At 41.7% G+C, this 21,316-nt stretch overlaps 3 protein-coding genes and 1 long non-coding RNA gene across 7 annotated transcripts; 2 read left to right on the forward strand and 2 right to left on the reverse strand.

The window, feature by feature from the left end:
• The first annotated feature begins 353 nt into the window (after positions 1 to 353).
• rbp5 (retinol binding protein 1a, cellular) lies at positions 354 to 3,060 on the forward strand. Its single transcript, XM_086218224.1, has 4 exons — positions 354 to 709; positions 1,057 to 1,241; positions 1,549 to 1,650; positions 2,334 to 3,060. Exons 1-4 carry the CDS (start codon positions 634 to 636, stop codon positions 2,385 to 2,387), a joined length of 417 nt encoding a protein of 138 aa, XP_086074350.1. The 5' UTR covers positions 354 to 633; the 3' UTR covers positions 2,388 to 3,060.
• Positions 641 to 10,554, reverse strand: LOC147253165 (tumor necrosis factor receptor superfamily member 5). 2 transcript variants are annotated; one of them, XM_086218222.1, is made up of 8 exons: positions 9,854 to 10,554; positions 9,604 to 9,729; positions 7,290 to 7,436; positions 7,102 to 7,195; positions 6,828 to 6,904; positions 6,398 to 6,505; positions 4,253 to 4,399; positions 641 to 3,808 (listed from the first exon to the last, which is right to left on the reverse strand). In XM_086218222.1, exons 1-8 carry the CDS (start codon positions 9,924 to 9,926, stop codon positions 3,633 to 3,635), a joined length of 948 nt encoding a protein of 315 aa, XP_086074348.1. In that variant the 5' UTR covers positions 9,927 to 10,554; the 3' UTR covers positions 641 to 3,632. The 2 variants fall into 2 exon arrangements, with proteins under 2 accessions (XP_086074348.1, XP_086074349.1); XM_086218223.1 differs by lacking the exons at positions 641 to 3,808; positions 4,253 to 4,399 and adding an exon at positions 4,654 to 5,526.
• Positions 10,378 to 15,855, forward strand: c1s.2 (complement component 1, s subcomponent .2). Of its 2 annotated transcripts, XM_086218221.1 has the most exons (12): positions 10,378 to 10,683; positions 10,883 to 10,997; positions 11,174 to 11,372; positions 11,469 to 11,649; positions 12,487 to 12,612; positions 12,829 to 13,022; positions 13,592 to 13,742; positions 13,826 to 13,941; positions 14,038 to 14,119; positions 14,224 to 14,358; positions 14,445 to 14,519; positions 14,603 to 15,855. In XM_086218221.1, the coding sequence occupies exons 2-12, from the start codon at positions 10,990 to 10,992 to the stop codon at positions 15,412 to 15,414; spliced, it is 2,079 nt and encodes a 692-aa protein (XP_086074347.1). In that variant the 5' UTR covers positions 10,378 to 10,683; positions 10,883 to 10,989; the 3' UTR covers positions 15,415 to 15,855. The 2 variants fall into 2 exon arrangements, with proteins under 2 accessions (XP_086074347.1, XP_086074346.1); XM_086218220.1 differs by lacking the exon at positions 10,883 to 10,997 and having other exon boundaries at positions 10,540 to 10,683; positions 14,603 to 15,854.
• Positions 15,856 to 16,572: 717 nt separating this feature from the next.
• On the reverse strand, positions 16,573 to 21,162 carry LOC147253167 (uncharacterized). Of its 2 annotated transcripts, none has more exons than XR_015118531.1 (3): positions 21,002 to 21,162; positions 19,129 to 19,199; positions 16,573 to 17,047 (listed from the first exon to the last, which is right to left on the reverse strand). It is a non-coding gene; the product is annotated as an uncharacterized LOC147253167 (long non-coding RNA). The 2 variants fall into 2 exon arrangements; XR_015118532.1 differs by lacking the exon at positions 21,002 to 21,162 and adding an exon at positions 20,182 to 20,269.
• Between the last annotated feature and the right edge of the window lie 154 nt (positions 21,163 to 21,316).

Genomic DNA, 21,316 nt, shown 5'->3' on the forward strand with positions numbered 1-21,316 from the left:
AATTGAAAAGTTACACACTGGGCGGATGGTGTCTTCTGATGAACTTGATGATGAACTCTGGAGTGAGATTGTCATGTCACATGCACTACTAATATGAAGACACTAGATCGTATTATAAAATAGCAGAATGTAATATAAAAAATAGAAATACTTGTATGATTCCATAAGTTTGTATTTTAAAAACAATGGTGTGAAATTGAAAGTTGTAATAATTGTGAATGTGTTAAGATTTATGAATCTCACTCCGTCCTCACCCCACCCTCCATAAATTGTTTTTTTTTGGGGGGGGGGGGGTGGGCGTCTGAAGCTCCACCCCTGGCTGCATGTGATCCCTTTGGAGGCATTAGGGAAGATGAATGAACCTCCCTCTGCATATGGTGGTGCAGAAGAAGCCAGCTCCCACTCCTCCAGTGATTCACAGCTCGCTGGGAAGGATTCACAAAGCTTCTCCAGCTGAGAGCACAAAGAGGCGCAACAGTCTGATTTTACGCACGTTTTCGTCCAATCAACGCACCGTGCTCCAGTTGCGTAAGTGAAACTGATATCAAACAAGACGCTGATCTTTGGATTCACTCCAGCAAAAAAAAGCAAGACAGATCTCAGTTCGTCGGGAGTGTCGGAAGGAGCAACAATATGTCTAAACCTAATTACAGCGGCACATTTAACATGGTGGAACAGGACAATATGGAAGAATACCTCGAGGCTTTAGGTGAGTGTGTCAAGTCTTTATGTTTATTGTCTTCCTCCGCAAATACAAACCCTCCTTCCACAAACACATGTTGGACATTATGTTTTAGTTGGTAATTGTAACAGTTTACAGCGTCATGTGATCATCCATGTCATCATGAGAACCATCTTCATTTCCAGCTGCACAATAGTGAAACGAAATCACCACTTTGTCCTTTGTATGACCCCAGAACCGTCTACACACACACACACACACACACACACACACACACACACACACACACACACACACAGTGGGTATATTCACCCTGACTGTCTGACTGTTTAGTGTGACCAACAGTTGTTGTTTTTTTTACTAAAAATTTTCAGATATTAACTTTGCTTTGAGGAAGATTGTGTGTCTGCTGAAGCCCACCAAAGAGATCAACCATGATCCGGCCACAGGGGCCATGAAGATCAAAACCCTCACCACCTTCAAGAACTTTAACATGGACTTCACTATTGGACAAGAGTTTACTGAAGACCTGGGCCCCGTGGATGGTCGAACCTGTCAGGTGTGTGTTTTGTTACACTGAAATATTGTGCTGTTACACAAGTCTGTTCTGTGTGTTGTGGACGAATTTGGAACATCTGAGAAAAGTTAGCTGAAGTGCTGCTGTGATTTTGTGTTGTAACCACCTCCTGCTGCTCAAATCCGGCCTGTGTGTGTGTGTGTGTGTGTGTGTGTGTGTGTGAGAGAGAGAGAGAGAGAGGAAAAACACTGGAATAGAGCACAAAGGTTCTCCCAATGTGATTGAATGTGTTGAGCTACTTTACATGCGAACAGCACACACTTAACGCAGCATCTTTGTACTTCTGCAGACCACGGTGAGCTGGGAAGGGGACAAGCTGGTCTGTGTACAGCGAGGCGAGAAAGAGGGACGTGGCTGGACTCACTGGCTGGAGGGGGACAAGCTGCATTTGGTGAGGAAGTATAGATGAAGTATGTGGGATGCGGAACAGGGAACAGACTCTTCATGCATGTTAAAAGAGGACGAGCATGCAAATTGGAACTATTCATGTCAGATCCTGTGGCACTGCACTGTAGTTTTTTGGGGGGAAATTACATTCCGTTGCGAAGGTCTGCTGATCTTCTGCTAGAGACAGAAGATGTTTGAATGTGATTTTTTTTTAAATTGAATTGCAACAATCGCACTTAAATCCAAATGGACTTTCTCAGCAAGGCTGTAAAAGAGCTGGTGAGATTATCTTTCAGTGCTGATTAACATGTCAAACACTATTGTTCCCCTGAAAAGCTTTCAGTGGATTTCTAATTCCTCGGGTGCGGGACAAAACAGCGCATTGTTGATGGCGTGTCCAAATTCATTGGGAAAGAAATGCCAGCACTGATCCAGGCTTTAAAATGCTGGATTTTAAAGGTTATACAAAGTAAGACTTAATGAATAGTGGGGGAGCAGGAGGATGCGGGGGGAGGGGGGTGATATAAATAAGAAAGAGGGAGGATTAAAGGGTCAAACGATGATGGGGGAGAAGCACGTTGGACACAGTCCCAGTCTGACGTGTCGCTCATTTAACTCTTCTTTGATGTGCCAGGCTGTCTTATTGATTGTTGCTATTCATTTAATGGGCCTTTTCCTTCCCTGCAGGAGATGAGAGTTCAAGGAGTGGTCGCCAAGCAAGTGTTCAAGAAGGCCGATTGAAGTCACTAGACAAGTATTAGTGAATAAACTCATTTATTCTGTTTAGAAAATAGCCTTGGTACATGTATTTTAATGTTCATAGCTTTTAAAACAAATTGTAATCCAAACACTGTTGTGTAAATGTCGTATCTGTGTGGTGGTACTAAGAGAGGCGGAGAGAATTTCGCGAGGAGCGTGACAGAGTACTTGTGTAAACATTCCTGACAGACTTCCTCATATTGCACTATCTGTCTTCTTCATGTTACAAACAAATCCGACATCTGCTGCGTTTCTCCGCTGCGTCCGTAATAAACGTCATCAAGCTGTTAAACGGTAGCAGCTCTTCCTGTTCACCTGATGGTTTTACAGGGGTGACGAGTATATTATCAACTGTAGTAATTTTCACTACAATTACTATACAATTTATATGATCAGGATAAATCCTTTGTTTATTTCTAGTTTGGCAATAGTTTGGATGCCTGAAACGCTGCCATCCGTTTCCATCTAGAACCTGGATTTAGAACAGTTTTCAATTTGGAAATAACGACATTGTATTTTAAAAGAATAAAGTTGGCAGTATTACTGTTTTCTTCCTCTGGGGGGAAAAAAGTCTCAACACTGCCTTACTCTCAGTGCTTTCCTCCATTACAAAACCATCCTCCTGGTGATTTAAATAAAAGAGAATGAAAAATAACCAGTTAAAAAGCTGTTGACTTTTTTGGGGGGGCGGGGGGGGGGGACTACTTCCCACTGTGGAGTTATACACTACCCCACAGCAGGACTGAGTTTAGTCAAATTAAATGTGGCCTGCTGGAAGGTGCTTCCTCTTTTAGTCGTGGTCAGACAACAGGAGAACTCTGCAGAGAGGGAGGAGTCAGTCGGATGTCGAGCAGAGAGATCTGCCGGTAAGAAAAGTGTCTCAGGACTTCAGCTGTAAAAGAAAAGACCACAGACAGTTCTGCTTTCTCTTGATGCTCTGAACGCTCACTCACATGAAAAGGGACAGCGGAGTATTTTCTTTTGAGTAAATGTGATTAATTCTCTCATTACGAACCAGTTATCAGGGCCTGTCGGTTCATCATGAGGGGAGCACAATAACGTCCCATCACCTGAGCTGTGATTCTCAGTAAATTCCTGCAGTGGGCAGTAATTAGCAACCTTTTGCTCTTTTGAATGTAAAGCCAATTTTTTTTTTTTTTTTTTTGGGGGGATGTAAAGAAAAGAAAAAGAACTCGTGACTATAAGGTTCCAGCGGTTAGAAGTTACTCATGTACCACACCACTCGTCCTCCTGTGGCTCAGAGCAGGTCTGGAACAAGTTGATGGAGTGATCATGTCCAGCATTTCCATTGATGTTGTTGGACTCATTGAATGAAACGGAAGCTTTCAGTGGCGTATTGGGATGGCTGCCGTCCACGCTGTCCTCTGTGCCGCAGCTGAAAGCTTTATTATTTGGGGAAGAAAGTAAAATTATCAATCTGTCCGTCAAATTTCTGTAAAACAGTGTTTACAGGGAGGAATGCTTCAGTATCTTAAAGGGGTTTTAATTTGGTACTACACTGAAGCACACGAGGCAGCAAAACTATCCATTTTCTCAGCTTTTTCATTGAGTTTATTCTTTCAGTTTGCCCCCCATCTCTCTTCCTGAGACTTCGCGGAACCGTACAGTTTTCCTGTCAGTGGATTTCATCCAGTCCTTCTGTGAGAATCTGCTTTAAATGTGGACATTTATTGTAAACGTAACCTGTGCCCTTCTCATTTCCTGCCATAGATGTGCACATAAAATCTCTTGAAAAAGCTTTTAACAAAATAGTGATCCCAAATTAGACACAAAGATTGGCAAAGGAGGTCTACATCTGCAGGTAGTGGTGCTGAGGTGTGCCTCACCTGGTATAAATAGAGGAAAGGTGTAGCCATCTTCACCACAGGTCCCATGGCAGTTACCGTTTAGCTCTGGGGACGGTAAGGACAGCTCCATTGATCTGGCTGGGGCTGCTGACACCATCGATAGAGTAACGGGACTGCTTGAACTAGCTGTCACACACAGAGAAGAAAAAAGACTGGGTCAAAACCCAGTATAGAGCTGGTGTATGGTTCTCTATTCAGAAATGTGGCCTCATAGGTGTGGTCAGTGTCCTAGATATTAAACCATCATCTGCATCATTTTCTGTATTGGTCCCAGTAGGGGGCTGTTCGACATGTCACTGGAATCATCAGTGCAGGAACACCCCACAGATGAAACTTGTTTCTTTACCATTTAAACGAGAGGTCCAGCAAATAAGATGATAAACTCCAAAACCACATTATCACTGCAGTGAAAATCAGCTACTAACAGGGAGGAGTCAGTCTGCTGCAGACAAACAAATTAGTCCAAATCTTGTTTCGCTGTCGGACTGGCGACCTGTCCAGGGTGTACCGGCCGCTAGCCCTATGTCAGCTGGGATAGGGTACAGCCCCCTCACGGCCCTTAACAGAAAAGAGGTATAGAAAATGGATGGATGGATAATTTCGCCATTGCTTTTAACCTGCATTTACAGCAGCTGGAGGCAGAGGTCGCTGTTGCTTGTTTCCTAGTTTGTATCCCATCAGTAGCATCAGACACATGACAATGTGAATTTATCTGCAGTTACAGGTACAGTTGAGTTCTGGCGTCAGGGCGGGGGGGGGGGGGGTAATGATAAATTATTAGATGCTCAGTTTTATAGCAGTTATTAAGACAGCAAAATTTTGCATGTGTATTGTTTGGATACACACACTAAGAAAAATTCTTTTTACTTCACTTGCCAGTCATTAAAGTATTCCTGATTCAGAGACTCGGTGAAGACTTGACGCAGCAACTCAAAACTTTAGCCGATAAAAGAAAATATTTGTCATCAGCTAGAAGAACAACTGCTGCTGCAAACTGAGTCACTTTTTTCTGACGATTTCCTCCGGTCAAGCAGTGATTTTGAACCTTATCTGATGTTTGACAGATGTATGCTACAACTCCCCATTCACTACCACTTACTGAACTAAACTAACTAGCACTCAGCTGGACACTGTGGGTCTCATCTCCCTGACACACACACACACACACACACACACACACACACACACACACACACACACACACACACACACACACACACAGGAGAGAAGGGTGTCTATCATCTTGTCTGGCTCTGTGGAAGATGGCAAATAAGAATTATTTCCCAAAATGCACCTCATGTGGCCTTGGGTGAAGGTTGTAAGGAGCTTATAGTATTATTTACAAAGGTAAAACCTGCTGCCAGTCATTGATTCATCCCATTTGACTGAAGGCAAAGCTTTATAGCGTCACTCGTGGATTCAATGGAAGCTGTCATGAATCCAATCTGACCAAAACAGTTTTCTCTCCCAGTGACACGTCACAAAAGTAGAGAACAAAAACCGGAGCAGCTCATTTGTAGTGTGTTTCTTGTGTAATTTCCAGCACCTGCACATTATTTCATTGGAAACAACAAACGTAAATGTCAATGAAAACCACCAGTAAAAACAATCAGAACTGCGACAGGTACGTGGGAGCCATTTCCCATAATGAGTGAGCTGTCTGTCATGTTTGCGTCACTTCATACTGAACAAGTGTGTCAGCTTGAATGCGTGCAGGATGTGGTTTCCCCCTGTTGTACTCCACTTTCTTCATTAGCATAATGTAACAAAGCTTCTTCTTTAAACTCTTTGTATTTTAATGTAAAAAAAACAAACAAACCAACCTCTGACGCCTAAAATTTCTTAGCTCACCCATCACAACTCAACTAAAACTAATACAACATAACCAGGCGTGTACATTTTATTCCTGAAAAGAAGAACCTAAAGGAAGCAGTGTAAGAAGGTGTTTGACAGAGATAAGCAGTGACCTTTTACTGTATGACTTGAAAGTAAATTGTGGCTGACTGACACACGTAATTACTGCACCCGTGCATTGTTCCTTCAGGAGGAACAAAGTAAGAGAAAAACTGAAGCAACACCCCCCCCCCCTAAAAAAAAAAAAAAGCCATGTAGAGGTGGACTCACCTGCTTTGTATGATTTGCGTTTTGTCATCAAGCAGATGAGAAGAAACACTAAAATCGCAGTAAGTATGAAACCTGACCACAATCCTGCAGGTAACAGCCAGTGGCAATCTGCAGAACAGAGATACGGAACGTTACACGTACCGTCACGTACTTTGCAATGTGACACATAAAAGGACATTTTGCCAACAAGATTAAAAAATAAAAATAAAAAAAAAGAATGAATGAATGCTCAGTTAAATTCCATTTTTGAGAAATATATTGGTCAATAGACATCGATTCCAAAACGCACTTGAGCAAAAGTCAAAGTGTCCCTCGTTGTGTCATGCGAGGTCAGCAGGAACTCACGCAGGACGAAAGCCCTTCTAATTTATATCTAAGATGAGTGATTTTGAGGTCTAAAGAGGAAAAGGAAAGAAAAAACTAAACTTACTAGGTTTGAAATCACCACAGATGTTGTCGGTTTTCGAGGTTCCACGAGTGATCAAAACTCTCCCCAAGTCATCACAACTGGAAATAACACACAGAGTTGAATTAACGTCCACATGCTGTAGTGGAACGTCGTAAGACGAGGCTTCTTCCTTTAGGCTTGTTCATTGCAGAGATGCTGCCTAACATGATATATTCACTCATATTTTACCAGATCACATGCTAATATGCTGCCTCAGCTACTTCACTAATGTCAGGAGAAGAGGAGAAAGTCTAACCTGGTGTGGGTTTTACAGGGGGAGTGGAAATCTGATACGTTGCTGAAAGTTCCGACTGCACAGGGACCACAGATGGTATCATTCGTACGTGTAGCTGCCAGACAAAAAAGTCATAAAAATGCTGTTTACTGCTAACTCGATTTAAAAAAAAAAAAAAAATCTCTATGATGGGCATCAGGGAGCCTTACCCTCAACCTTGACCCCTGCACCTGGAGGGCAGTGGGTCACAGACTGGCAGTGCTCACAGTCAGTTGTACTGCAGTAGAAACCCCTCACACACTCACAGACAGTGTCCTCTTTAGCTGTACAGTCCGTTTCTTTCTTCTGGTTGTTATCTAGTGGTCAAAGAGAGGTTTTTTTTTTTTAAGTCCTAGAAGAGATATTCAACAATTCAACATTAGTTTGTGTGTCTGAAGATGTTTCTCGTCCCAGTTTAACGAAAAAGGTTGAAGCAAGTTGTTTGATTACCGAAAACACATTTAACTGGAGGTTAAATGGAAACAGCGTAGGATTTTGAAGAACCTTTGAGAGAAGAAAGAATAATCACAGCCACAATTTCATAAGTGTATCACCCGAAGCCCGTATAGAGTCACTGTGATACTATTATCCTTGACGGAGCTCTTTGAGTGTGTGTAGTGAGCTGATGCCACGTGGCATCACCTGTAGCCCTGAGTTCACTCCTTTGTTTCCCTTTTTTAATTGCGCTCTTCTCTGGTTTCACCTTAGTTTTAAGTTATCTGTACAGCTAAGTTTGATAATGAAAGCATTTGTACAGCAACGCCAAGGTCCTATTATTTACACAAACTGATAGCTGAACCTGGTTGTCATGGTGACCTACGCAACAGACATTCCGCAAGCAATATGCTGACAGAGATCGATGGAGAGGACCGCATTTTTAGATTAAAAAAAACCCCAAAACAAAACAAAACAAAACAGTGTTTTATACTTGGTGACCCTGCAGGCTACTGCAGTCTTTCATAAGGGAGGGTTGAGAGGCTGTAATGTCCAATATAACATCTAAATATGAGTAGAACATAAACGCTGGTCCTGTAAGTTTGAATGGTTTTGATGCACATTTGACTTCTGAGAGAATGTTTGTCCTGAACGATCAGGATCCAGTTCTTCTATCATATATGACCTGATTCATTCTAGGTCTTATATCATATATGACAGTATGATCTAGGTCTTATATCATATATGACACAGTATGATCTAGGTCTTATATCATATATGACACAGTATGATCTAGGTCTTATATCATATATGACACAGTATGATCTAGGTCTTATATCATATATGACACAGTATGATCTAGGTCTTATATCATATATGACAGTATGATCTAGGCCTTATATCATATATGACACAGTATGATCTAGGTCTTATATCATATATGACACAGTATGATCTAGGTCTTATATCATATATGACACAGTATGATCTAGGTCTTATATCATATATGACAGTATGATCTAGGTCTTATACCATATATGACACAGTATGGTCTAGGTCTTATATCATATATGACACAGTATGATCTAGGTCTTATATCATATATGACACAGTATGATCTAGGTCTTATATCATATATGACAGTATGATCTAGGTCTTATATCATATATGACACAGTATGATCTAGGTCTTATATCATATATGACACAGTATGATCTTGGTCTTATATCATATATGACTGTATGATCTAGGTCTTATATCATATATGACACAGTATGATCTTGGTCTTACATCATATATGACAGTATGATCTAGGTCTTATATCATATATGACACAGTATGATCTAGGTCTTATATCATATATGACAGTATGATCTAGGCCTTATATCATATATGACACAGTATGATCTAGGTCTTATATCATATATGACACAGTATGATCTAGGTCTTATATCATATATGACACAGTATGATCTAGGTCTTATATCATATATGACACAGTATGATCTAGGTCTTATATCATATATGACAGTATGATCTAGGTCTTATATCATATATGACACAGTATGATCTAGGTCTTATATCATATATGACACAGTATGATCTTGGTCTTATATCATATATGACTGTATGATCTAGGTCTTATATCATATATGACACAGTATGATCTTGGTCTTACATCATATATGACAGTATGATCTAGGTCTTATATCATATATGACACAGTATGATCTAGGTCTTATATCATATATGACAGTATGATCTAGGTCTTATATCATATATGACACAGTATGATCTAGGTCTTATATCATATATGACACAGTATGATCTAGGTCTTATATCATATATGACACAGTATGATCTTGGTCTTACATCATATATGACAGTATGATCTAGGTCTTATATCATATATGACAGTATGATCTTGGTCTTACATCATATATGACAGTATGATCTAGGTCTTATATCATATATGACATGGTAAAGGGAACAGAAGCAACAGGAACTACATATGTGTGTGTACACTGTATGTGCACTTGTGTGACTTACTAGGACTGCAATTCTTGCATACATGACATTCAGTCATGTGATTGTTGGTGGCGGTGTAGCGTCCATGTTCACATATGACACACTGAGTCTGCTTTTCGCCATCACAGTGTGCTTTCACGTAGGTTCCTGTTGAGGTAATGTATGAGACAGTCTGTGAGGAGATCAGAAACCAAGTAAAGAGGTTCATAAACTGGTTCGTTGTACAAATTAAAAGACACGAGTAATTGAAACGTTGAGAATTCAAACTGACCTGCAGGGCAGCGATCACAGCAACTCCCGTCTTTACTGTACTTACTCTCACTGTTGCAGTTCATTGTAGCCATTTGTAGCCCATTTGACAGCAGTCCTCCTTTTACTTGTGCGTAAAATACTTCACCCTTCACTCTTGTTCTGTCTTCCTCTAAACCTGCTCCCGCTACTGGTGTTGTGACTTCAAACAACACAATTTGAGGTAAAACTTCTCTCTCTCTTCTGTGTGATGTTCCCCTCTTCACGCTGCTTTATCAATTTATTAACTCTTTTCTGATTCTACACTGGAAATCCCCAACAACCCTCATTTGCTGTTTTCCCCACTGCCTCTGTCTCTGTCTCCGATCTGTCTCAGTCTCTGTCTCTACGTCTCCCCTCATTTCCTTCCTGCCTTACCCCCTGAAAGTGAGGTAAACTGTACGTTTGTTTCCTTTCAACAGAACTAAAAGCTGATTTTGGCACATTAACTGTGCAAAGGAAAGCAGCACAATGAGACATTTCCTCACTCCACTACACCCTTTTCCTTCGCTGTCACTCCATCTCCATTGTTTTCAATGAACCTTTGTCCCAAAGCTGCAGCAAAAAACACAGAGATTTGACAGTATGAGCTGGTTTTCCTGCCATTCAATGTACCTTATCACTCCCTTGTTACTGCAAACAGAAAAACAAACTAGAAATAGATTTTGAAAATGCTTGCATTTGCAATATGAGAGGGAGAGAGACAGCTCGCCTGTGAGGAAGAGCGAGAGATGGAAAGTAATCATAAGAAAAGGGGAAGGAGAGACTTTTATTTGAGAGAGGATTTCATCAGATCGCAATGTTAAAATTAAGGTAAGGTTTGGATTTGAACATTTTTAGCACTTTATGTCAGATTTTTATCACACTCATCATCACACTCTTGAATGATGCACGGCGGTGTATATTTGTTCTGATTTCACATTGTTACATATTTTTCCTTTTTTCTTTCTGCTCCTCTCATTTCCCCATCTCTTCCTCTTCATCATGAACCGCCATGGGCGGCATGGCTCAGGGGTAGAGTGGCCGTCTAGCAACCAAAGGGTCGCTGGTTTGATCCCCGACCCCGGTGACCATGTCAAAGTGTCCTTGAGCAAGATACTGAACCCATAATTGCTCCTGATGAGTAGGTTGGCGCCTTGCATGGCAGCCTCCACCATCAGTGTGTGACTGTGTGTGTGAATGTGTGAATGAGATGACACTGTAAAGCGCCTTGAGTACCGCTAAGGTAGAAAAGCGCTATATGAAATTGAGTCCATTTACCATTTACCACATGCCTTGAATACATGTCTCAACTCCCCTTCAGTCTCCAGCTTCTCCTGCTGTCCCATGCAGCTCATTCAATGCTTCTAGGATGGGTGGAGTCCCCGGGTTATCCCAGTGGATACTCACCCCACTCCAGTCTAAACTGGAGCAGGTGTGCCCCCAAAGGTCACGTTGTCTCCATCAGGCTCATCCACCTGGACCTTGAGGACAGCCAAAACTGTGAAAATGATGTGGTGATGGTCAGTTACTCCCATCATCAATCAAACCTGAATTTTTTTCAAGTTGAGACTGCACTTTTCATCTCTTTTTCTCTCCCATCTTTTACGATCTCACAGATCTTTTCAAACGGAACTCCAATTTCCATGTTGTGTGGCAAAAGGGAATTCGAGGAGCTTCAGTCGACTGTAAATCCCACGCTCCACTCGTCCCCTGGCGGCTGCCTCTCTCTTACATTTCAGTCAGACTACTCCAACACCAGGAGACACACAGGCTTCAGGGGCTTTTATACTCTGCAAGGTGAGACAAAGAGGAGAGATCGAGTGTTCACGTGTCCATTTCACGTTTCTTTTAATGCATCATTCACAATGGGGCCCTGTTTGAAACTGAAAGTATCTTAAATATTCTTCTGGAGGCTTGAACTGTCATTTATTGGCCTTTTTAAGATGAGGTCACCTAGGAGATTCTGCTGGCTGGCTGGGGCCTTTTGCATGTCCTTCTCTTATCTTTTTCACGCAAACCAAGAAACGTGCAAATTAATTAGATACTCCAAAGTGCTCAAGTATTAATATAAGGCTTTTGCTCTCGGTTCTCTGGGAGAGAAATGGTTATGCCAATGAATCAATTAATTCTTTTGCGGTTGAAGATGACATGGAACCAGTTTTGTTTTTCAGGTTGTAAGTGAAAACAGCAGCATGTAAAATTAAAAGGATCGAGTTGCAGTTTCCAAGAAGTAACAGCACTTCATTTCTATATAATATTAACTTTCAGTTTCAGTTAGTGGTGTTGAGAATGTTGCTGGAGCCGACGTCTAGTGGTCTAATTTCAGCCTCAGTCATACCGGTGAAAATCTGCACAAATAATAAGCATTCAGTTACTCATTTCATAATGAATGTAATAATCACGTACACTGTCTATGTTCATTAAAGCAAAAGTCAGGAGAAAAAATACAGCAACAATTTAGGTTTTTAATGGATGAACTATCTGAATGTCATGTTCTGATCAGTCATTTGTGACTCAGAACAAAAGTATTTATTGGCTGGCTGTGATGACTCACTGAAAGATTCACTGAATTGCATCATTAAGAACTTTTAAGTTCTTCTCTACTCCTCACTTTGAATACGTTTACTGCCACAGACTTTGACGAATGTATGGATGATGCCAGAGGAGGATGCACTCAGTTCTGTCACAACTTCATCGGAGGGTACCACTGCTCCTGTCGCCGTGGTTACCACCTGGGCGCAGACAAACAGACCTGCACCGGTACGCTTTATCTTGTGATCAGTGAACTGTATAAAAAATGAGGAGGGATCTGAAGAAATAAGGCAGAGAGGGATGAGACGAGAACAGAAATGAAACATGAAGTGAAAACAGAAGAAGCAGAAGCTGGGAGCCAGTGGGAAATAGATGAGGGTTGTTTTTGTAATAACTTGATTAAAATGATGATGTGACAGTAATCACCACTTATGTTCAACATAGTGAGTTGTTCTGAGGATCTGTCAGGGCGGAACACCGGGGTTATAACCAGCCCCTCCTGGCCGGGTTCCTATGCAGAGAACGCCAACTGTCAGTACAGCCTGTTGGTGGAGGACCAGCTCCAACTGGAGCTGCACTTCTCTGATGACTTTGATGTGGAGCAAAGTTCTGATGGCCAATGCATAGATGCTTTGAGGGTGAGTGTCCTCTCAGAGTATACAAATACCACATGGAGATGTGTTTCAGGAAGTGTTGAGTCATTGATTCTGTACACATTTCCTGAGGATTTGTTCCCTCAGATCACAGGAACTCAATAATTGATGCATTAATAAAGTGTAAATTTTCAGGCAGGCTATGCTGTTGTTAGCTAATCGCTTTATATATTTCTATGTCATGCAGAGCTTAAATTGTCCCCAACCAGACATGACTAATGATATAACAGGAAGTATTTTAACAGTCTAGTGTTCAGTCCACGAGCAGAGTTTACATACAAACATCTTCCTCTCTCCGGGATTTTTATTTCTCCCATCATCCCATCATATATGGTAATGCATGTTTTAGAAAAATATACATTTTCCTTCATACTTTTGCATATGTTTTTTTATAATGTGTATGCATAGCTTTATGTATAATTCCCATCTATCCATTTTTAAACAATATCGCTGTGATTTGCTATTTTGACAGAAGCCCCAAGTGCCAAAGTTGATTGTTAAATTCTTTGGGACAAGGCAACCCTGACTGAAATAAGTGGGTATCTGTGTTCCAGATTGAGACGCCCTCTGGAACTCTTGGACCCTTCTGTGGCCACACTCCTCCCCCATCTCCCCTTTTCACTCATTCAAATCAGATCAAAATCCACTTTGTCACAGACACCTTTGGCAACAACCGTGGCTTCAGCATCCACTACAAGACCACAGGTGCTGCAGCCTCCTCATCCGTGCCACAGAGACACCAAACTATTATGAAAGCACAAAGTGATCATTCTATATTTCAATTGCAGACAAGGTCTGTCCAGCAGTGGTGACCCCGCACTCTGTAGTGAGTCCAGAGCAGCCGGAATATCCTCAGGGTGAAAAAGTGAAAGTTACATGCGATGTTGGCTATGTTGTCAACACAGTAAGTTCAGACCTACAGACTCAAACAAAACCTTAAATGTGTTTTTAATGTATTTGAACCATTAGTGAGCTAATCAAACTTCATTTTGCATTCTAGCTTGGCCGCCAGAGCCTCGTGTCAGAGTATGAGACGACATGTCAGCGTACAGGCATATGGACCCCCCGTTATACATGTGAACGTAAGTCAGAGCACCCCCAAAACAAAACAAAACCAAAAAAAAAACCTTTACAGTGACTTGGTTCCTTCTTTTTTTCACAATTATTTTTCCATATTTGTACGCAGCCGTGAATTGCGGTTTACCCGTTATCCCAAGAAATGGCATCCTGATGCTGGTGGGCTCAAATAACCCTCACACTCAGTATAAAGACCAGATCCAGTTCAACTGCAGTTCAAAGTACTACACACTGGAAGGAGATGGTAAACTTTGACATATAACCCTTATCTGATTTACTCCAACTAACTTTTAGCGAGTGACACCTCTTATTCTCATGTCATTGTGTCAGATACCTTCACATGCACTGCTGCAGGTGAATGGGAGTCTGTTAGCGGCAACTCAGAGATGCCAAAATGCAAAGAAGGTAAGACTTTAGTGTAACTTCTGTTTCTCATATTATTTTTTCAGAAAGGCTTAATTTTTTTCTCATGAATGGATGTGTTTCAGTGTGTGGGAGGCCTGAGACAACCATTTCGAAAACATCCCGAATTTTGGGGGGTGAGAATGCTAAGCTGGGAGAAATACCGTGGCATCTTTTAATAAAAGAACCTAGCAGAGGAGGAGCATCACTGATCAGTGACCAGTGGGCTGTGACAGCGGCGCATGTTGTGGAAAATGTAGATGAAAGGTCTTTGCGTCTCTATGGTGGACTGATAGATGGAAGAGCAACAATGTGGGACCCGAAGCTGCGTAACCAGAACAATGTAGTCGCCCTTGAAAGTGAGAAGATCATCATTCATCCCAACTACGTGAAGGGGGTTCCGACTAATTTTGACAATGACATTGCTCTTATCAGATTGGCCTCCAGGGTGAATCTTGGTCCAAACATTGTTCCCATTTGTCTGCCAGAGGTCAACACGGACTTGTTGGAGGGTGAGCAAGGGACAGTGTCAGGGTGGGGAATGGCAGAGAGGGGTGTATCTGCTATGTTGAAATACACCACTATCAGCGTCTACTCTCAAACCGAGTGCACAAAAACACCTTATCTGTCCCCTAACAACCCCATGGTGTTCACTAATAACATGTTCTGTGCTGGAGCTGAGGGGCGGGACAGCTGTGAGAAAGACAGCGGGGGGCCGTTTGTTTCGCCCATGTTGACCGGAGGCAGGAGACCTTTTCACCTGACAGGCATCGTGTCCTGGGGTTCTCCCTGTCGAGAGAGGAAGTTCAAAGGTTACTATACAAAGGTGGAGAACTATGTTGATTGGATTAAAGAGACAATAGAGAGAACAGAGAAATCTTTGGAAGAGGACCAATGAGTGAGAGAACAGTTGTCCTACCAAACACAACATTGTCTTTGGAACTGATGTAGGTCTCTAGGACAAAAGCAACAGTTAGGAAAATAAAGATCAAAATCAAATGAACGACTATATACAAGCTCTGATCACACTATTTACTTTTACTTTGAAGGAAATGTTTGCAAATCAACTGAGGGGAATGTGACTATTTGACCAAGTTAGTAACTCTGTAGCCTTATCTTTTAAAAATATTCAGCATTAGATGAAATGGGGAATACCAAATCTAGAGCGTTCTACACAACCCATCAACAGAGAGGATAACAAGACTGGCAAGGCTAAAACCATTGATTCTTATGCAGTTTCACAATGTGTTTCCTATGTATTTTCTTTTGAAATAAATAAAGCTTTGATTGTTTTTTTCTTGATCAAACAAATTCTAGTTGCTCTCACGTTTCTGAGTCACTCGCTCGTGAAGCATCCCCATTATGCTTTGCTGCCACTTAGTGGTGATTTTATTTTGAACCGGAGAAATTTGAGATTTTTTTCCCCCCATTGCCTTCATATTCATTTCCACAATTCATATATTTTGTTTATTGTTCTTCTTCAAAACATTATTTATACAGAGGGAGTGCATGACAATATGTCATCAATCTGCTCACAGCTTGGCAACAGCCCGTCCTCATCTGACCCCGAGTTGGCCGGAGATAAGACCTCAGTGATGAACTCGGGTTATGACAGTTAGGTTGTGTGGCACGGTGAGACTGTGGCGTTGTGGCGAATGTTGATGTTTCCCCATGGCACGCTGATCAAACTGTTAATCTTCATGAAAATTTGCAGACATGTTATGCTTGTGATAAAAAAAAAAAATGGGCCATCGGTGCCATGGCCTCAGCCCAACAGGAAGGGCCAACTAACGCGAGGGCCCACATAAAGTTGCTTGACAGGAATCAAGTGAAATTTATATGAAAAGGGTTAAAACAACGTCAGTAATAATAACATGAAAATTCACCACTTCAAGGCACCGGTATGAATATTCTGGAGACATTTAGAAGCTTGAAAGGAAATACACACAGTATGAGCATCAAGATGGATCTATGTGGTTTAATATCAATCCCATTCCTGAGCAGTGACAAAGACAGACACGGTGAGAGCAGCTTCAACCTGTATCATGTACACACTTGAGGATTTTAGTGTGTACACTCATAAACAGACCAGCAGCTCACAGCCAGAACCTCCAAATGGTTTTCACCATTATATTCTTTCTATTCACAACAAAGGTTTTAAATGGATGATCTTCTTCTTCGTGGCCCACAAAGTTTCCCACAGCCTTTGATTTTGGTTGTCAATCATGTTCCATGCTTTGATGTCCGAATTAATTCACTTTTTGAATAATCAGGTGGGAGTGGAGTAAACCTCGGGCTCTTTCAATGTGAAACATGACACATGTTACAGTTTCCATCCCCCATCTTCTAATGGCGTATGGCCCTCCTCTGGCGGATTCTCTGCTGCCGCTGACGACGACGCTCTCTCCTCTTTCTCGTTCTATCATCATTGGATCTCGGGGGGGGGGGGGTCTCTGCTGTGGAGGATGTCTCATTCGTGAACGTTTTTGCTGTGATTGGCCCATCTTCTTTGATCAAGTCTTTTTCAAAATCTGTTGACACAGTCAGATGCAGTAGTAATGTCAAGGAGTTCTTCTTTTTGGGGTGTTTTAAATAATACTTCTACAAGAGCAACATATTTTACTTCATTCAATTATCTCTTTTGGAAAAAGAATCAGTTTATGTGTGATGAACAAATTATCAGCATTTTCGTGAAAGAGATAAAGAGATCCCAGATCCAAGTGTGTGTGTGTGTGTGTGTGAGTGTGAATGTATGAATGTAGGGATAGAGATAGATAGATGCTTTATTTATCCCCTCAGGGAAATTCAATGTATCCCACAGCTCACATACACAGAATACACACACCACAACATACAGTCATTATAAAGGTCATTATAAAAGGATAAAAATGTGAGCCTGATAAAAAAGACTGATAAAAAGTGTGTGTAAAGTATAGTGCACTGTGTCAATAAATACTAAAAACAATAAAAAACAGTTCAATAAAAGGGATAAAAGGTCAGTAGTGGATTGCACATGAGGGGAGCGGAGGGCGGAGCTTTGACAGTACAACAGAGTCTGGGTCAGCGGCCCCTGTCCTCGGCCGAGCTGTTGTAGAGTCTGATGGTTGCAGGAATGAACGATTTCCTGTGACGCTCTGTTCTGGAGCGCAGCGTGAGTAAGCGCCCGCTCCGGCTGCTGCTCTGCTCCATGAGGGTGTGGTGGAGGGGGTGGTTGGAGTTATCCATGATGTCAGACAGCTTGATCCGCATCCTCCCCTCCACCACAATCCCCATCGAGTCCAGGCGCCTTCCCTATAGTCCAGGCGCCTTCCCAATAGTCCAGGTGCCTTCCCATGTATGTATGTATGTACACACACATACAGTATGTGTGTGTGTATATATATATATATATATATATATATATATATATATATATATATATATATATATATATATATGTATATATATATACATACTACATACTGTATGTGTGTGTATATATATAGTATACTGTAGGTATCACTCCCCATGCAGGATAAGGATATTCTCAGTTGAAAGTGAATTTGATTTTACTGTTGCACGTGCCTTATTATTTTTTTCACTTTTTCGATCAATAAAAAAGAGAGGGAGAGGAAACAGTCAGCTTTAACTATCACTGCCTGCAGATGCCGATGTTGCAGCAGGTAAAACGCCAGGTACAGTGTTAACACTAAACTGTAGAGGGTGGGTCACAAACCTGAATACTTGTTTACACCTGTCCAAACCTGTGGAATGGGATAATGGACTGGAGACATGTTGATTAATTTTACCTCTCTGGAGTGAACCCTGGAGAAATCCTTTACATAGAGAAATTTCTAGCCATAAAATTTATACCACCAGGGATTTACCAATACCATTATCGGTTACTGGTACAATACTGTATACATGTACTGGTGTAACTCCAAAACCATCCACCACACCACTTTAAGGCGGGTGGAAGCAGGAGGTGTAATGTGCAGCCTGGAGGTTTTTTTTAAGGTAGAGGATGATGATAAATTACTATGCTAAGATGTCAAGAAGAGGGGGTAAGACTAGCTAATCAGCACAAGCAACTTGATAAAACATCTGAGGAACTGACACAATGCAGGGTTCAAGGCGTTTGCTAATGCATGTGCAGCAGCAGGAGTCAGCAACAACCAGTTCTGGAGCAAACGTTGCAGGACATAGTTGTTAGCTTCACGAGTGATATTTGGACCTGCTGCCTGGGTGTCTCATCGGCTGAGCTGCACAATGGACGATAAGGATTTTATCCTACAGAGAGTCATCCTACATGATAAACAGCGACAAGTTGTTCCGGTCAAAAATGTGGCTGCATGTCAATGAATGTGTGGCGATCATATGCTTAATTTCAAATTCTGTTTAATTTCAACATCAGTCTCCAATGACATTATGAAAATACTTGTTTCGCACTCAGTAGCAGGAATTTCCAAAATGTAAGTACTCGTACTTGTACTGTAAAGTAAAAAATCCAGTATAACACTGAATTCAAAGTTGAGCTGCACCCCATCAGGGTGTAATACAAGCTGAATTACATGAATTATTTCACATTTCAACAGGCTTTCTCATCTCTAACATGAAGCAGACTATAACTTACCACAGCTAGATAGGATGCTCCTCTTGTGTGAACTTCCCCTTGCTGAGTCTTTAATACTTCCTCAGATCTGGCTAGAAATAATTAGGTTAGTGCCTGTACTCTAAGAGTGACAATACATCTTATTGTCCTTGTGAAACTCATACCGGCCTTTTCTAATGAGCATAATTATTTTAACACACCTTGCAAGTTCCCATAAAAGGGTGTGAACCTGCAGAAGACAACACGCGATGTCACCTGTGGCCACATCAATCATTTCTGGCTGAAAAGTGATGGGATGAAGCGTCTCACCTCTCAGGCGTAGTTCTTGTGTTTCTAACGTGTGACAGACCAGCGTGAAACCATCTGCTTTTTTTAGGGCCTGAGCCAGTCCCTGGCGAAGACCCTATTATGTTTCGAAGTCACACTCGCCACTTCAAAAGTTAATTTGACCCCCTAAACATGCATGAAAACTCACCAAATTTGGTAAGCACATCGGGTGCGGCGAAAAATTCGATAATTAAAAAAAAAAGAGGCGCTCTACTCAATAGCGCCACCTACATACACAAAAAACCACGCCACAGACTGTAGGAATGTCCTACAGACATGGGACCAACACCATTGAACTCGTCTCATCAAGACGGATAAATCATGCACTCACACCCCTGACCTAACTGTAACAGGATGTCCACAATTTGGACACAAATGTCTAATTTTGGACAATTTTGCACCCCGAACAAAATCTATCTCCTCCTAAACCGTAAATGCCAGGGCTTCCAAACTTTCACACATTACTCTCCCAACTGTGCTGATTAAAAGTTGTTCAAGGTTAATATACTACGCGCTCGGTTTGGATTTTATGAGCCGTCAAAGTGGGGGAGACACTTTTCGCCTTACAATGGAAGTCTATGGGGAGAGCGTGTCCTCTCAGGGTACATACTCTCAAACAAATGCTTCTCACATCTACACCATACATTCCACAGCTTTTAAAAACACACCACTGTATTCCTGACAAAAATCCCTACAAAAATATGGTATTTTGTGTGACTTTTGACCAACGTATGCCGACTTATTCACCTTTTACACACTACATTTCTCTGAATCCTCCACTCTCTCCACTCCAGCACAGATCAGACACAGTGCAGTGGGGGAGGGGTTCTCAAAGGGCCAGCTGGCAGCTCTGCTCTCAGCTCTGCTCTCAGCTCTGACAGAGATGGCAGAGAGCGAGCAGAGAAGGGAGGGGCTCTTAAAGGGCCGGCTCTCAGCTCTGCAGTCACACTGTGCAGCGCACTGAGGCTCGTATCTCCTAAACTACAAGGCCTAGGGATTTGCCGATTACACCGTTGGATTCGGGCCGGTGTCAAGGACGCGGCCGTAGGCCGCGCGGGGGCTCAGGCCCTAACAACGCTGCTTGCAGCTTTAATTATACTTGTTACTTTTGATTATGTTTGAAATGATATTTTTCGGCATGAGCATCAACCGTGTGATGCTTTTTACGAATGAGTTTAATAATGGTGATGTCCCAACACTCGAAACACACACACACACACACACACACACACACACACACACACACACACACACACACACACACAAAACAGCTATTTATTTAGATTGAAATATTTTCTTCAGTAAAGTGTTCTAACAATTATTCTAAAAAGCATGATGGTCTTTTAGGATGAGCACTACAGGAACATGGCCGACACGAGGCCCAGGTATGCGAACCCTCAGCTGGATTTCTTTGCCAGAACATGATTCACTCACATGCAGGCCTTCACACAGCAGCATTCCATGCTTTCTTTTGTAGCGTCACACCTCCTATGAGATTTAACAGGGTGTGTTAAAATCATGATGCTTTTCAAAGAGAACTGGTGCAAACAAGTTTGGGGCATCTAACATTGAACATTGATCTCCCTCTTCTTCTTCTTCTTCTTCTTCTTCTTCTTCTTCTTCTTCTTCTTCTTCTTCTTCTTCTTCTTCTTCTTCTTCTTCTTCTTCTTCTTCTTCTTCTTCTTCTTCTTCTTCTTCTTCTTCTTCTTCTTCTTCTTCTTCTTCTTCTTCTTCTTCTTCTTCTTGTTTTTCTTTTCTGATCTTTTTTTCTCACACAAGTCCTCCGACTGGCCTGAGCACAATTGCTCAGGTCGTGCACGCGTTGTGACAGTATCCTGATTTAAGTAAGAGTGAAGTCATGCCTGCCTCTCTAAGATGCTTT

This window comes from Aulostomus chinensis, chromosome 11 (assembly GCF_037954235.1).
Source record: "Aulostomus chinensis isolate RoL2024-O1b breed Wild chromosome 11, RoL_Achi_v1.0, whole genome shotgun sequence".
In the NCBI taxonomy this organism is placed as follows: domain Eukaryota; kingdom Metazoa; phylum Chordata; class Actinopteri; order Syngnathiformes; family Aulostomidae; genus Aulostomus; species Aulostomus chinensis.